At 34.7% G+C, this 14,420-nt stretch overlaps 3 protein-coding genes and 1 non-coding gene across 5 annotated transcripts; 1 reads left to right on the forward strand and 3 right to left on the reverse strand.

Moving 5' to 3' along the window:
• Positions 1-32: 32 nt before the first annotated feature.
• On the reverse strand, positions 33-2,128 carry LOC116105238 (glutelin type-D 1-like). Its single transcript, XM_031391671.1, has 3 exons — positions 1,782-2,128; positions 476-1,196; positions 33-360 (listed from the first exon to the last, which is right to left on the reverse strand). Exons 1-3 carry the CDS (start codon positions 1,975-1,977, stop codon positions 207-209), a joined length of 1,071 nt encoding a protein of 356 aa, XP_031247531.1. The 5' UTR covers positions 1,978-2,128; the 3' UTR covers positions 33-206.
• Positions 2,129-2,617: 489 nt separating this feature from the next.
• On the reverse strand, positions 2,618-2,689 carry TRNAH-GUG. The gene has a single exon. It is a non-coding gene; the product is annotated as a tRNA-His (tRNA).
• Positions 2,690-5,139: 2,450 nt separating this feature from the next.
• Positions 5,140-10,657, reverse strand: LOC116105242 (UDP-galactose/UDP-glucose transporter 5B-like). 2 transcript variants are annotated; one of them, XM_031391676.1, is made up of 12 exons: positions 10,436-10,657; positions 10,224-10,344; positions 9,729-9,842; positions 9,421-9,513; positions 9,210-9,275; positions 8,604-8,702; positions 7,854-7,933; positions 7,630-7,742; positions 6,266-6,354; positions 6,068-6,154; positions 5,898-5,966; positions 5,140-5,820 (listed from the first exon to the last, which is right to left on the reverse strand). In XM_031391676.1, the coding sequence occupies exons 2-12, from the start codon at positions 10,332-10,334 to the stop codon at positions 5,695-5,697; spliced, it is 1,047 nt and encodes a 348-aa protein (XP_031247536.1). In that variant the 5' UTR covers positions 10,335-10,344; positions 10,436-10,657; the 3' UTR covers positions 5,140-5,694. The 2 variants fall into 2 exon arrangements, with proteins under 2 accessions (XP_031247536.1, XP_031247535.1); XM_031391675.1 differs by having other exon boundaries at positions 10,224-10,347.
• A 753-nt stretch (positions 10,658-11,410) lies between these two features.
• On the forward strand, positions 11,411-13,936 carry LOC116105262 (monofunctional riboflavin biosynthesis protein RIBA 3, chloroplastic-like). Its single transcript, XM_031391707.1, has 7 exons — positions 11,411-11,533; positions 11,629-11,953; positions 12,139-12,360; positions 12,485-12,810; positions 12,950-13,079; positions 13,174-13,470; positions 13,564-13,936. Exons 1-7 carry the CDS (start codon positions 11,478-11,480, stop codon positions 13,828-13,830), a joined length of 1,623 nt encoding a protein of 540 aa, XP_031247567.1. The 5' UTR covers positions 11,411-11,477; the 3' UTR covers positions 13,831-13,936.
• The last annotated feature ends 484 nt before the right edge of the window (positions 13,937-14,420 follow it).

Genomic DNA, 14,420 nt, shown 5'->3' on the forward strand with positions numbered 1-14,420 from the left:
TAAACAGAACCATAATTGCCTCCCAAACAAGATTAAACACATTCTCGCAAAGCAATTTCCATTTAAAAAGGAGAAACATATAACAAAGGAAAGTAAAAAAGACTTTAAAACGATTTCTAGTAATAGCCTAAGAACAAAGTCCAAACTCTAAACTTTTATTGATTTATTTTGGACTAGCCTAAGCCAAAGGCAAGGAGCGATGTCACTTAGTTTGGTGGAGGAAAGAAAACCGCATCAGACATCCTCTTGGAGCGGAGAGCTTTTTCCAAATCTGGTTCCACATTGAAAGATGCCTCTAACACTGCAGGTGATATAGCCTTCAATACTGATGTTTTTCCGGCCAAATTTGTGAATATGGGACTGCAATGCACAAACTCAATCAAATACAATTACAATGCAAACACTTCATATAAACACAAAAATGGTTTCTTAGAACAATATTACCCACAAACAGATAATGTAAAGGAACACTTACTTAGGAGTGGTGATGATAGAGAACCACGCCAAGCCATCGGGGTCAGCAATCTTTGAAACAACAAAGAACCTTGGAACTATGAACAGATTACCAGCCTTGATAGTTGTTTCCAAGACCCTTTTGCCATCAGCACCAACAACTTGGACTCGGCCGCTACCCCTAACAACATATGTCACCTGCAGAGCTGAATCACAAGAAAAACCTGGAGAGCACATGGCTTTTCCATCCAACCTAACCAGATCAGCCCCCAGCCCAATCTCACCAACTAAAGGAAGGTTCTTAGTATTCAACAACACAACTCTTCCACCATCCTTAATGTCAACGTCTAGAGGGGCTTCCTCACAGTTCAGAGCCATACCATCACGGTGTTCCTTCTTTGGCTCAGGCATCTTCACATTCGCCCCAACCTTAACAATTCCATGGCCTGATTGCTTTCCAACAAGGGATTTAACTGAATTTTCATCCAAGTCCCATGCGCGGCTCACAAACTCGGTTGTGAAACCAGAGTACATGCCCTTAGGGCCAGCCAAAAAGAATTCAGTGAATTCACCAGGTTTGTGGGCCTTTGAGGTATCACCCAAGAAAAGAACTACCAACTCAGTGTCCTCTTTGTTATACCACCAAGTAACAACTCCAAAGGGAAGAGCGATAGCATCACCCTTCTTGATTGCAATACACTTCTCTTCTTTTTCAGGAAGGATAATTCCAGCAACTCCATTGCCTAAAGCGAAGGTCAATCACAAAAATATCATACACAAGTTTAATCATTTACAGTAACCAAAAACTATTATTTCACCACGATTGCCATGCCAATCAAAACAATGAAATAACCATGATCAAAATCATCTCCAAATCTGGTATGTAGCAACTAAATTTATATTGGAATAATCTATAACCTGCAGAGCTCAGAAAATCCAGATATATTGAACCACACACCAAAGCAACAAAAGCATAAGGAAAAAAAATTTCACCAAAATATCTCAACAAAATTAATTTCCTAAAAATAATCCAGATAGAACTTGTAGCATCCTGTAGATGGATAATCAACCGGCAACAGATCTTTTTATAATTTAAAAGCGGGTAAAAAATTAATTAGTTCTGAAAAAACGTAGTCAAAAGGCTTTGACTCACTAGGAAAATTCAAAAAGATCATGACAAGTTTAGAAAAGGCCAAAACTCTCATAACTCAATGAAAATCAACAAATAAGACTTACTTTCACTGATCTCAATTCCAAATTCAATTGACTCACACATTAAACAATACGTAAAGCATCTAATCTGATCACAAAGATATATATATATATACCTTGAAGAACATAAGCGACCTTAGAGGAATCAGAGTAACAAGGAAGAGCAAGGCCATTCTTTTCAAGACCAAGCTTAGAGGCACCTATGTTCCCTTCACACAGCATAGGCAACTCTGATGGACTCCATGCATGGTAAGATCCTGCATCTCCTGCATAAATTTTCTTGGGCAACTTGGGTGTCAAATCAAGATTCATCTTCTCTAAAATGAAGTCGCTAACTCACTCACTACAAATAACAAAATCAGATATTATGCTTTGGTAAGTGAAAAGCAGAGACGTATGGGGTTTAATTTATATACAACTGAAAGAAATTGTAACAGAAAAAAAAAATAAAAAATAAAAAAAAGATTCATAAGAAATATTATATTATCCAAATTTCAAACAGATTTTGTAGTATATTTTTTATTTGCATTACCTAATTCAGTTCTTATACTTATTTAATGGTGACATAATTATGGTTATTTTGAATGATAATATTTGGGTGTCATTATGGTTAATTTGAAAGATTATTTTGGAAATTTTTGAAACAAAAATGGATTGGAATGAATAAGAACTAAGATGAGGTTTCTTACCATTTATTAAATTTATCCTTATCTTAACTTTATTTTATTCCCAATTCCAATAACAATAAATGCCGGGTGAGTTGGCAAAATTTATGGGTTTTAAATCTGAAAAGAGCATCTTCTTTATCCTCATTTTCTTATGAATTATGATTTATTTGTTTACTAATCAAATAGAGTTAACAACAGTGATTAAAATTTTCAAAGGCTTTACTAATGGAATGAAGTTAATAACAGTCATCAAACTTCAAAGAAGACATCAAAAAGTAATTAGATGTGGCTGCTGGGATTCGAGCCCAGGTCTCTACGGCCACAACGTAGAATTCTAACCACTAAACTACAGCCACTTCGTGACTGCAGCATTTTATATTGTTTTTAGAGGTGAATAATAATTTTGAGGGAATAAATGATAATCTACTAGGCTATACAATACTTTTAAATATTGTCAGAACATTTATATCTCAAGGGGTTTTGAGTACTATGGCTTCGTTTGATTCAATTCTCAGAATACTATTTTTAGTATTCCCAAAAAAGTTAAACAGTAAAATATCCAAAAACTTTGATTTTTGGGAATACTACTCTCAATATTATTCAACTTTTTTTAAACCCTTTAAATTTGATAATTTAATTAAATACCCCTAAATATTTTTTTAAAAATTACAAAAACACCCCAGTAATTCATATTTACCAGATTTCGGCCACCACTATCGGAAAATGGCCGGAATCTGTTAGGATGGCGCACTACCGGCTGAATCTGGCCGATAGTGCGCCGATCTAGCCTTTTCCGGTCAGATCCACGGTGGATCTAGCCGAAAAAGGCCAGATCTAAGGCCAAAGATCTGGCCGTTGACGGCCAGATCTTTGGCCGTAACAGTTTATAACGACGGCCAACAAACGTCGTCGTTGACCATCAACGACGACCGTTTGTTGGTCGTCGTTGACGAGCAAATACGGCCGACAAAGGCCATATCGGCGCATGACCGGCAAGATCCAGCCAGTCATGCGCCAATACGGTGAACCCAGCCACCCTCCAGTGGTGGTGGCCGGCTGTCTGTATTTGACATTGGGTTGGGGGTGTTTTTGTTAACTTTTAAGATTTTATTATAGGGGGTATTTTGTAAATAAACAAATATAGGGGGTATTTTATTAATTTATAAATTCTACATCGTAATATCCGCCCAATTCAACTTTTTTTTTAACTTTTTTCAGAAAACTTTTCTCAAAAATACCCAATTATGAACCAAACGAAGCCTATAATATCCCAACAATATAACATGAGAACTTGTTGAGATTAAAATTGAAGTTACACTTGATTGAAAAATATGAGGAAGTTATTGGGATTAATATGAAGCTATGCTTGTTTACATGATATTTAAGTGGGTTAATAACAAGAATAAATTTTGTTTTACTAATCCTGTATTTGTTCAAGATCATTTTTAAAAGTACTTATATTAAAAGATGTAAATGTGAAGACTAAAACGGTGGCGTATTGCTTTAAGAGAGACGTAGTTGTTTTGATGTTAAGTGACCCAATCCTGACCGTTCATCTTGGCTTGATCCAGCGACTGTAATCTCATCATGGTTTTGGTCAACAGTATTTAAGCAAGCAAGAATTTCTCTCTCTCATCTGATCGATCAAGTTTGGCTTCTAAAGATAAATTAGAGCAGTGTTAGGGTTTACTCTTAAGCTTAATCGAAATCTCTATAATTTGGAGTTGAGTGGTTAGGGTTAATCATTCAAGGAGGGTTGGTAATCTCTTGGTTGCTGGGGATTCTATGATTAGTCTCTATAGAGTATTGATTACAAGATTGGTAGCGAATAGCGATTAAGGGGATTATTGGGTTTGATTATTTAAATATGTGTAATCTGTATACTCTGATTCATTATAGTGCAATAAGCTTCCACTGTTTTTGGAATTCAACATGGATGTAGTCTTTTCCAATTCTTGAAAAGACGAACCACGGTCAAATTGTTCTTGTGTGATTCTTGTTCTTGTTTGGTTAAATCAGGCGTAGATTAGAGTGATAAATCATTACAAAAGATATACTTTATAATATTAAAATATGTCTTACAAGGAAGAAGATCCAGGAAAGATAATGCACTTCTTATTTAATTATTTTTATTACAAATTTATCATGGGCTCTAAAGATGATTTGATGGGTTTATACTTTATATAACATCACTCGTAAGTCTTAATTAAATTAAAACTTTTACCAAAAAAAAAAAAATTATTATCTACTATTATTATCTTTATGATATTAATTGTCATAATAATAATAATCATAATTTGTTAACATATTTATGATATTAACATTATCCTTTGATAAACATATAACATTATTTATCATGATTATCTCTATTATAATTTCCATTATCGTTTTATAGAATAATACTTTGCGTACTAACGGATTTTACTAACTAGTGTACTAACCTTTGTTAAAATCACACATAGTATCCGTACTATGCGTATGGTACCCGTACTATGCGTATGGTACCCGTACTATGCTTCAATTAGTACACAGATTAGTACCCATCCGTTAGTACCCATAGCATCACTCCGTTTTATAATTATTAGTTTAATTATTGAGATTATCTAATGATAAAAGCTTGGGCTCAAAAATTGTATAAGAGAGAAGTTAATAGTCAGAGAATAAAATTTTTATCATTATTTTACCCAGAATTAATACCAAGCTCTCTTTCTCATCCCAATGCCCTCGCACATTATCACTCTCTAGCAAACCTTGGCTGAGCACGTTACTTTTGTTGAAGATTTGACAATAACAATAATCTCAGGTAAATATTTATTTTTCTGCATCATCACTAAAATTGCACCAAGTACATAGCGTACCAAAATAACATGAATGGTTTACAAGCCAAGGCAGACACAATTTTGAGTTGACTCATAAAAGCTTCATCTATTTTTCCTTTCGTTTTGATCTTGTTTTTTGTTAAGAGAAAAAAAACAATGTGCAACAAAGACAAGCTGATTCAGTTGATGCCTAATTCATCTTCTACATCATTTGTATGCGGACAACAAAACAAAAATCAAATGGGAAAAAATAATTAAAAAAAAAAAAAAAACCTTTTTCTTGCTTTCTGTAGTCTATCTTTAGTTATTGTCCCTACCGAAAAATTGAGGGGTTATCAAATATCTCTTCAACTCTATCAACTTCAATACTGTTACCTGTATTTGCTGCCATGCCTTTTGTGCCAAGTTCGCCATCTCCAAAATGCAGCTTTACACCTATAACTTAAGCTTCCTCTATCACTTGACAATTAAGAGGTTGCAACTGCTGATTGCAACTCCCGCAAAACATTGTTAAGCCAGAAGATTATTATTGAGGAATTTTATCAAGGGTTCCCCTTCACAGGATCAGAAGCAACAATTTGCATGTTTTCCATAGGAAGCTCAGGAGGTTGAGGCTTCGGTACATTTCTCAAGAAGCTTTTTACATATAGGGAACCAAAAACAATAACCTGATCAAAGAACAAAAAATAGGGTTATTTATCTTTAAGTAAAAGTTTCAAGAAACAAATTGAGATTGAAGGCTTACTGATCCGATCCACTGTTCCCAGCTAAGTGGATGGGAAAACCACACACATGAGAGCATGATGCTCACCAGCTTGAACAACAAAGAGAAGACAAGGCACTTATAATTAGAAGCATATTTTATGGGGCAAATGGGAGGACATTAGACTTTGATGTGGAGAACATCTATTTTACCTGTCTTGTGGTCATTATGGTGGCAAATGTGAGGGCACCAAATGTGCGAATTGTGTAAGAAATGAAGAACTGACTGGTGGTAGCTACCTGCAACAAATAATCCCCTATTTATTCAGTCCTATTGCATGTCTTTCTCCATTAGTCAAAATTTAGTAGTAGATGTGAAACTATAATTGTTAAAACAAGAAGATAACTTACAGTAGAAAGTAACAAGATGTCAAAGAAACAATCATTATGGCGATAAACAAAATCTATTGCCGGAAGTAGATGTCCTTCTAGTATTAGACCTAAACAGCAAAGAAGTCAAACACAATCAGCAACAAAATTCTAATATAGAACACCAACATAACAAATGAAGCTCTCGTATAAAAGATAATACAGAAAACAACTGTATACTATGAAACCCCTCAAATATAAGGTTCATAAAAAATAGCCTGAGGGATGTTACAGACTTAAATTTTTTAAGGTTTATGAAGGCAATAGAATTACTACTATGACATCTGCTAGTTTTAAATTTCAAAATAAATTGGGCCTAATTTGGGAAGAGGCAAAGAATTAGTAGTGCCACCATTGCTTTCTAAGCATCAACAAAATACTTAATGTATCATGTGTACAGCACGAAATATCTTAGCTTACTTTGAGTTTACAATATATTAAAAACGGAAAAAGTAGAAAAAAATTGTAACATCAAGGCTCCCTAAGTTGATTGATAAGATGAAACAAATACGAATGTCACGATTTTGCTTCCTTGGCAAAACATATCTGCCTTAAAGCAGTTTCCAGAAATCATACATCTCAGTTTCTGTCATGGAAAATCAACTAATAAAAGTACACATATTTAGTAAGAAAGTTCAATCGGTGCCAAGATTTTATGCATGAGTCAATCATTCAGGTAATGGATTTCAAAAACCAATTCCACTCACTGTGGAGCCAGCAGGGGAATGTCAAGTTTTTAAAAATCTTCAAGTTGTGGAATTGTCTACTTTCCTAAATTTCCAATTAGTTATAAAGCTTGATATTTAAAATATACCATCATGGTTTTACTGTTTTGCACCCTTCGATTGATTTTAGAAAAATAATTAAGAATATGAGATTGACAACTTAAGCCATACTATATCATAACTTTCAGAGATAAGGATAGAAATGATGTACTCATCCAAATAAGACAAAATTGCACACGTAGATATGGAGTTACATTCTTTAGAGTTCTGTAAACCCTATTGGAAAACCTAGGTACATATCTAATAAAAAAAGTATTGATATAATGCTCCAAAAAATGAAATCTCATTAAAACAATTCTAAATATATTGAATAGGAATAATATATATCCCATTATAACAATTGCAACATAAGATAAAACAACAAAGTATTTCATCAAAACCAAATACCAGCATATCCACTTACCCAAAAAATAAAATAAAAAAAATACTAACATATCTGCCCAAAACCAACACTGGCAGAAGCAAGCACTGACTCAAGAACCATCATACTACCAAGAACACCAAATGCAAGATTTTTAACCACAACGGTTTTATTAGATTTAAGATATACAGGGAACTCACCTGTGAAGCTGAGAACACAAGAACAAAATGCTGTGTAGAATATTTGATTGTGTATTTCCATATCATAGCCTTTGAATAACTTATCTTGAAATGTGCTTGTAAAGCCATCAAACCTGTCAAGACACAACAAATGAGCATCTGGATGTACATTTTCAGCAATTTGAACTGAGTAACAAAAAGTTATAGCATTCTAATGATGAGAGAAATGAGTTCCAAGTTGATACCCAAGATAGCTGATCATCAAGGAAACACCCCATACAGTGTTTTCCCTCCCTCTGTTGTATGGACTAATGTCTGATCCAGCCTACAGTTTGAAAGGAGGAACGAAACTTGAATTAATTAAGCTTATCTCAAAATTCATTAAAACTGAATTCCAACCACAGCACATTACAAAAATATAAATCCATCTACAGATTTGTGCATCAAGAATGATAGCATCCATTCAACAAGGTAGATTAAAAAGCATTATTTGTAATAGACGGGCATTCCAACTCATCATTCATTGGGAAAATAACATCTTTCAAGTTTTTTCAAGTCATCCAACAATACATATACTGGTCAAAACTGCCTGTCTCACATACATAACTAATAATCATGCAACCAAGCAAGTTGAAGGTAAGTGAAAAAGAGTACCCATTTGTATACTCTCAATTGTCAAGGTCTGAAATGTTGGCTAAAAGAAATAAAGATTTACATGCAGGCTGCATGAATGATAATTCATCTAATTGCTTAGGTAACTTGAGTTGTATTTAACCCAATGAAGAAACAGATGCAGACTATAATAAACAGCTCCAAAAACAAACAAAACTTCAACACATACAAGGTGAGTGACTTTGAGTACTCTTGAGGTGAGTATACTCACATAAAAAGACTAATTAGTATTTTTCTAATAAGTTAATTATGTAGAGAAGAAGCCTGATTTCAATTATTCATGAAGGTGGTCAGACTGAGAATTAGAGAGGACAATGAATTACCGGGAATAATATAAATACTGAACAACCCAGTGTCACTAGAAAAGCAAACAAATAGTCAGGTCCCTTGTATCTCTTTTGCATGATGATAGTCCCCCAAATCTGTAAAAGAGACAGAGACGAATAAGTGTGGGAAGTTTACCAGTTAAAAATTGGTAATAAGAAGCATGGCATAAAAAAAATAACAAAGAACAAAAAGTTAGACATTGCATATTTTACTAAAAAGGATGGCAGTAATAGAAATCATCTTTAAATTAAGAGACATATAGCATTTGTATAATGGAAAATTTTCAATTGTAAGATAACCATTATGTATAGGGAACACTTGGAATCTGCTTCATTCTAAAGGCCACAAGAGTGATACCAAACAGCCTCTATCAAAATACTTCTTTAAGGGAAAAATTACCAGCTATTTCCCTGAAATACTGGTTATCTACACTGCTAAAGCTCAAACAAATTATAAAACTGGAATATGAGAATCAACCCATGAACAAAAATATCCAAGGAGAAATAAAAAATAAGATATACAAGGCTACTAGAAAGAGGTGAAACACACAAAAAGAATTCCCATAGTTCAGATCGAGGTTAGATGCACACAATTCAACTTACCATAACAGGTATCATTTTAGCGCACTTTGCAAGCGTTTGAACTGGGAAGCTTACATACTTGAGGGCCTAGAGCAAGTTTATATGGTCAAAAAGAGTTCATCTAGAATTATTCAATTAGTCGCAAATTTATATTGAAAGATAAATATGCCAATTAGAATGTGCGTGGAAACAAATATCATGCTTAAGAAGGCTGAAATAAGACATGGCTTACCTCATACTGACACGTTGTGGTTAGAATGTTTGAGACAGATACGAGACAATACTTATAAACTGGAGCAACAGGATTCAACGCTTTTTTACTTGCCTAGAAGAGAAACAAAGACGAGTCAAGATCATAAAGAAAAACAAATTCAATTGTAAATCATTCCACACCTTTCCACAATGCATGTCCCAGTTCAAATCCAGCTAAAAGGCAGAAGCATAACCACCAGTGTAATCAAAATGAACCTACATGCACTCCACAAGGACTATCCCAAAATATAAAATTGCTGAAAGATATATTAACAAACAACAATTTACCAACAAAGACCCAGCAGAGACAGCTGATGTTGTAAGGCGGTTGCAGAAAACAAGAAATAGTGAGTACCTAAAATACTCCCTGTTTACCCCATAAGGGACTCTCATTATCTTCTCCTGCAAAAATAGAGGCCAATTTTAATGAATCCATTCAATACATATTATTGTTCCCGAAAGTAAAATGCCGATATCAGCAACATTTCTGAAAACTCTTATAATTCAATCCAGCATTATGAATGTTTATTGGTTTTCAAGTACTTTATACAATCAATTTACATTTCCACCTAATAATTTTTAATAAGATTGTATTAAACATTATGAGTGGTCAAAACTCAACACATTTTGTTAAATTTAAAAAAATTATCCATTCAAAATCTATTTGAATGACTGAACAGTAATCAATACATCAAATTTAGCTCTCAATTATACAATACAATACAAGTCATAACATTAAATTAAATCACATGAACCGAGATATATTTTGATAAAACGACATGCCTGTAATAGACCGTAAATGACAAGAGTAGTCATAATTCCAGAAACAGCAAAGATCATTCTCCACATCTTCTTCCCTCTCAATCCAGTTTCCGGTACCGATGGTTCGGCCATGGCCCATCAACTACTTCACACGACAAAACAAAAATAAAACGTAACCAAAAGGACATGAAATGAAGCAAAACGACAAAGTTGATGAAGGAATAGAGTGAGACCCGAAGTGCACCGGTGATTGTGGCCAATGAAGGAAGGCTGTTGATGGAGGACACGTAGCGGCGGTGCAGAGCCCAACAACTCTGCACTGTTGTGTTACAATGCTTTATAGAGATCAACTGAGTGCGTTTTACGCCGGCGACTTTTTCTTGTTCTATTTTTGTGTGGACAGTCTATAAAGTTCAGCCACATCAGCCGGCGCGCGTGTGCTGCACTAGTAAGATTAGTGATCAAGTGGTACGCTCGAGTATGATCATCACAGATGTGGACCGTTGAGATTTAGGTTGACCAAAACTCTGATGACCAATGCAGGCTTTGATGACGCTGATGTATTGCACTATTGTATATAACAAGAGGGGACTTTTCGCTTTCGTCATGATCTTGTATCATGTGGTGGAATGATTTGGTTTGTCTTTTACATTTTTTATAAATTTAATTCGTTAAAAGTATACACTTAATGGAATTAATCATGAGAGAAAGTAATAATCTTTCTTCGTATGGATATTCAAAAATACTCTTTATATGGACAATAGATTTAGAACGTGGTAAATGATATAATAATTTTAAATAAATATCACGTTAATTTAAATATAAAAATTAATAATACTATTTATTTATTTGGTAGATTTAATTAAAATTTTGTAACGGATAAAACTACTTTTGCCACGAGAAAGCTTTTAAAGATTAGCTTTCAAAAACGTTTGCCTACACTTTTACAAGAAACTTTTGTAAACTTGTCGAAACAAAAGCAAGCATTAGGGATTAGGCTTCTTACAAAATCTTCAAGAAAAAATTCCCTAAATTCGGTTCGAACAGTTGCTCACAGTACTTTAATGGTGATTAATAGGATGTGGTCGAAAATCTTCATACTTTTCAGTTAAATTTTTAACTTTTGGATAACGACTTACCAAATCCAGAACTAGAGGTGGGGCTTTTATGCTTCATATGGCACGTAACATACAAATTATGCAAGCAAAAATAACCAATAAAACAAGGACAATAAATCCTGATTCCTCAAAATAGTTGCAGAGTTTTGCAGTTTCCATGGACAGCATTTTGTTACCGCGGCCCTTGTTTCATCACATCATCATCAAGTCAAGGTATTGTTTCTTGCTAAACAACAGTCAGTTGGTGTGTATGTCTCTTGTGCATCAGTGTTGAGTCTGAGTTGCATTAATTGAGGGCTCTGTTTCAGGATTCATGGATTTGTCAGCCCTCCTCAGAGTGTAGAATTTGGGCTATACAGGCAGAGGTGGTTAAGTTCTACTTGTTGGTCTGTTGGGTTGTCAGGAACTGGAGCTGGAAATCTGTCTGATGATAGTTTTTTGAAGGAAAATGAGAATGGTTCTTTGTTGGGTGCATTTGATGAGTCTGGTTCAGCTCCATTTGGGACACTAGATGCTGAAATTACACCTGAAACTATTGATTTTTTCGTTAGCGATGCAGAGGGTGATCCTGACTGCCCAACTGAGGGCTTCTCCTCCATTGAGCAAGCACTCAACACATTACGCCAAGGAAAGGTTGGTACCAATTCTTCCTGAAGGCTGTAATTACTTAAGTTATATTTCTGTAACAGTTTCATTTGGATTGCTACTTTATGATAAAAAAAAAAAACTTAGCAAATTATACTAATCTTTTAGCATTGACTAAACAATACCAAAACTGTACAGGAAGACTAAGCATATATTAGTGCAAAATTTTGTAGTTTGTGATTGTCGTTGATGATGAAAGTGGAGATGTTGAAGGAAACCTCATCAAGGCAGCATCTCTAATAAGTTCTCAGGATGTGGCATTTATGATTAAGCATGGCTCAGGAATTGTTTCTGTAGGCATGAAAGAAGAGGATCTTGAGAGACTGAATCTTCCTTTGATGTCTCCAGAAATTGAAGATGAGGACTTTTCTGCCCCAACTTTCACAATCACAGTGGTAAACATTATGCCTACAAGCTTTGGATGCCTTTGATTTTACACCCTTCATAAACTTAGGTTGTTGCAAACATTTCGTATCAATTTTTTCAGGTTATCAATAATAAGTATCTCTGCCTTTTCAGGATGCAAAATCTGGCACATCTACTGGAGTTTCAGCTTCAGATAGGGCAACTACTGTTCTTGCTCTTTCATCTCCAGAGTCTAAGCCAGAAGACTTTAGAAGGCCGGGACATGTTTTTCCCCTGAAATATCGCAACGGTGGGATTTTAAGAAGGGCTGGTCACACTGAGGCTTCTGTTGATCTGCTTCTGTTGGCTGGCCTGCGGCCAGTTTCTGTTCTTTCCACCATTGTTGATCCAAATGATGGTTCCATATCCTCATTGATTAGTTTAAGGAAGTTGGCATTGGAGCACAGCATCCCAATTGTCTCAATAACTGATCTGATCAGGTGAGCTGAAGAAATAACCGACTTTAAGCTGTATTTTTTTTTTATTTTACGTCTTTTTATTGAAGAATGAGAGAGGGGGGGATCAAATGACTGCACATCTTGATTAATGTTAAATTGTTAATGCACATCATGCTTGTAGGTACCGGCGAAAGAGGGAAAATTTGGTAGAAAGAACAGCCATTTCTCGTTTGCCTACTAAATGGGGTCTATTTCAAGCTTACTGCTACCGCTCAAAACTAGATGGAACTGAACATGTAGCCATTGTGAAGGTAATAAAAAAATGTTCCTTATGCAAAAACATTAATTAATTTGACGTGCTATTGACTTGCACTTGCTCTATGACTGTTATTTTCCAATCATTAGGGAGACATTGGAAATGGACAAGGTGTTCTTGTAAGAGTTCATTCAGAATGTCTAACTGGGGATATATTTGGGTCAGCTAGGTGTGATTGTGGCAATCAGTTGGATTTGGCAATGCAGTTAATCGAACAAGCTGGTAAAGGAGTTGTTGTTTACCTTCGAGGTCATGAAGGAAGAGGGATCGGCCTAGGCCACAAACTTCGAGCCTATAATTTGCAGGATCAAGGTCATGACACCGTTCAGGCTAATATAGAACTTGGTTTAGCTGTTGATGGTCGGGAATATGGCATTGGTGCCCAGGTCAGTCAGACAAATCAATTTCCTTTTTATGAATAATCTCTTTGAGTCATTAAATAAAAATTTTGAACTTATGATAAATTTTGATGGTGACAGATCCTAAGAGATTTAGGGGTTCAAACCATGCGGCTAATGACAAACAATCCAGCCAAGTTCATTGGTTTGAAGGGATACGGCCTGGCAGTGATCGGCAGAGTTCCTATCTTGACACCCATTACAGATGAAAATAAAAGGTACTTGGAAACAAAACGTACCAAGATGGGTCATATTTATGGCTCGGATATAAGTGAACCATCGTCTGGATTCACCAGGTCAACTATAAATAACACAGATTCACCAGAGGAGGAACAAAAGAAGGAATGATTTATGGTCATTACAAGCTCATTCTGTAATTTATAGTTCTTTGATTTTGATTATTATTAATTCATTCTGTAGTTCAAACACATGATATAATAAATAGCAAAATAGATTACAGAGCAATAACAAGACCTTGGGGGTTCATATATTTACTTTTGACATATCCAACATCAAAATCCAAGATCCGTAAGATAATCTACTTTAACTTTCGACCTCATTCGAAGAGATGATGTTATAATTTTGCCAGGCGCTGCTAGTTACCAGTGCCGGTCCTGAAAAGTTGTTTTCTTGGTAAAAACCGTACAATGGGAATAAAATGATCCAAAGGAAAGACAGTTATGTAGTTTATCTGTTTATGCATAAAGTTTTGAGGGTATAATAGACTTTAAGTGTTTTTTTTTTTTTTTCTATCTTTTTAGAATTTTGTATTTCTTTTTAATTGTTTTTATAAACATGTGTCCTCATTTTAATTTTCTTCGATTTCATTACCAATTTAATAATCATCTTCGATTTCATTACCAGTTTAATAATTATCTTTAAATTAAAATCTTAAATAGTATACTATATTTCGATATGTCATTTTAAGCTTATACATA

This window comes from Pistacia vera, unplaced genomic scaffold (assembly GCF_008641045.1).
Source record: "Pistacia vera cultivar Batoury unplaced genomic scaffold, PisVer_v2 Contig496, whole genome shotgun sequence".
NCBI classification, from domain to species: domain Eukaryota; kingdom Viridiplantae; phylum Streptophyta; class Magnoliopsida; order Sapindales; family Anacardiaceae; genus Pistacia; species Pistacia vera.